Source organism: Camelus bactrianus, chromosome 12 (assembly GCF_048773025.1).
Source record: "Camelus bactrianus isolate YW-2024 breed Bactrian camel chromosome 12, ASM4877302v1, whole genome shotgun sequence".
Classification (NCBI taxonomy): Eukaryota; Metazoa; Chordata; class Mammalia; order Artiodactyla; family Camelidae; genus Camelus; species Camelus bactrianus.
The window spans coordinates 26,170,388-26,172,655 of record NC_133550.1 but is presented as its reverse complement, the minus strand read 5'-3'; the positions used below and the strand labels follow the sequence as shown (position 1 = coordinate 26,172,655).

Below are 2,268 nucleotides of genomic sequence, written 5' to 3'. Positions count from 1 at the left end.
TTGAAACAAAGAATCAAAAATGTATGTTTCGAAATCTTTCTGTCTATTATGCCACTCAAAATCAGGAGGAGAATAGATGAAAATTTAGAAAAAACTTTAAAGTACAAAATAAAGACTTTAGAGTAAACCAGGTCTAGCTGAGAAGGGTCACAACTCTCAACACAATTTTCACGGTGACAGAAGACACCAACATTCTGATTTACTTCAACTCATAATGCTTTGAACACACCTGTCATGAGGCTGTATTAAGGAATCTCGCACGTGGGGAATAGGCATGTAAGGCTGTAAATCTTTATTTTCCTGGCAAGCTTCATTATGACTTCGTAAAACATCTGAAAGTAAATCAAACAAATTTACAAATTAATCAATCAGTGGACATCATGATGTAGTTTATCACATAATGACTATTCTAGAAATAGTTTAGATTTTTACAAATACTATACCTATAATCTTTACCACCATATCATACATCTGCCTCGTTTCCTCTTCCTCTTTTGTCCAGCGATATTTCATGTAACGTAGAACAACACAAACCATCACTACACCTGCAATATTTATATGTATTGTTTTAAAAATTGTGGTCAATGGCATTCAGTAATATTCACTGTAACCTGAAGTTATTGCATCAGTTGTTAAATCTGGTTTTAACAAAATAAAGCAAACAAAACATTTTGACAGTTTCTACAGTGATTATTTTAACTGCCATAATGGGTTAACAGAGTAAGTCTTCAAGACAGTGGTTTGAATTAGTTACATATAAAATTACATTAAAAAGTTTACTATTAAACATTTCCCAGTGTCACTTAATCTCTCCAGAAAAACAATTTCATTACAGTAACAACTGAACATTAAAATTCTATTTTTTGTTTTGAAAACAAAGTAACATAACTATGTTTTACAAACTTTTTTCTTTGCAGCATTAAACTACTAGAAAACTGAGTCTCACGAGACTGTAAATATACTGCATCTTACTTTAAGTGAAACAAATTGTTTTTAAAGGACTTATGCAGAAAAAATAAATTAATATCTCCTAAATGCCTATTATCAATCAAAAGTCACATAAAATCTAGGATTCTGATTTTAATTCAGCTAAGTGATATTTTTTAAATTAAAAATAAGTTTAATGAAGTTAATTTATATTATTTCTAAAATAAGCTAAATTTTTGTCATTCTTGTTCTGCTTCCTAAAGTAGACTTCTATCTATGCACTACATTTGCTTTTTCTTATGACAGTTTTATTCCCACTTCTCATAGCACTGTTTTCTAAGCCCTTAGATTGATACTGACATTATAAAAACCCTCGGTATTACTATACCTTCTGAAGGATGTGATTTACAATGGCAACTATCACAGATGTATATTCCCAGCCCTGGTGTTTTGTGAAATAGAAACACAAAAATTCTAGACTAAAACGTATCTTCTTTCTTATCCTCACAACTTACCTAAACATAACAACAATAACCTGTGGGTGACAGTAATAAAAGCACGTCGAAAACGACACCAGAAAGACATCTGCGGTCTTGTGGATTGTAAAAACTGTACATCAACTATATCTGTCAATTCTTCCTCAGGCCCATGACCAACACACCTATTTAAAAATAATTAAGGGAGAGTTTAGAGTCAAAATCACTTCTTATACTACAAAATGGTCGAAGAGAAAATCAAACCCTTTACCTTATTCCAACATCTCTTCCATTTTCTAAAATCCACTGCAATGAGGTGTTAAATATATCTTCATATTCAGGGCCTAAATCCTAATAAGAAAAAATAGAGAAAATAACTAATTATTCTTAGTAATTGACATTCACTTGATTTTATGTGTATATTGCCCTATAAATAACATACTTTATATAATACTTTAAACTATATAACATAATAAAAATTTATTATTCATTACAGAAACATAAAAGGAGAAAAAAGAAGTCATCATTTCCCCACCACCCTAAGATAACCACTGTTAACATTTTGTTATGTTTTCTTTTCATTTTTTTATTACAGATTTTTAAAAATAATTTGCTTTCAAGTAACATTGTTGTAAGAGTGAATTAGCCACTTTTTTTAAGGAATACTATTTGTAGATGAAAAAATGGCAAATTATTCAGACTTGACCATTTCACAGCCATTTCTCAACAAGTGAATGAAGTAAGCCTAAGCCTATCAACTCCAGAAAAACAACTGACTCTGTTATCAATGATAAAACTCAAACTTTCAAGTGAAAAGGAGAATTTCAAAAAACTTGCATCCATTGCCATGAACCTAACAACTTCA

The 2,268-nt window shown here is 30.4% G+C and overlaps 1 protein-coding gene across 1 annotated transcript in view; it reads right to left on the bottom strand.

Annotated features, from left to right (window-relative positions):
* LEMD3 (LEM domain containing 3) overlaps positions 1–2,268 on the bottom strand; it is a 57,266-nt gene that overhangs the window by 9,720 nt on the left and 45,278 nt on the right. The window contains exons 5-8 of the mRNA XM_010970510.3: positions 1,675–1,754; positions 1,443–1,588; positions 444–545; positions 230–332 (exon numbers count right to left, since the gene is read on the bottom strand). Of these exons, the coding sequence (XP_010968812.3) occupies positions 230–332; positions 444–545; positions 1,443–1,588; positions 1,675–1,754 (431 nt within the window). The remainder of the gene's footprint in view (positions 1–229; positions 333–443; positions 546–1,442; positions 1,589–1,674; positions 1,755–2,268) is intronic.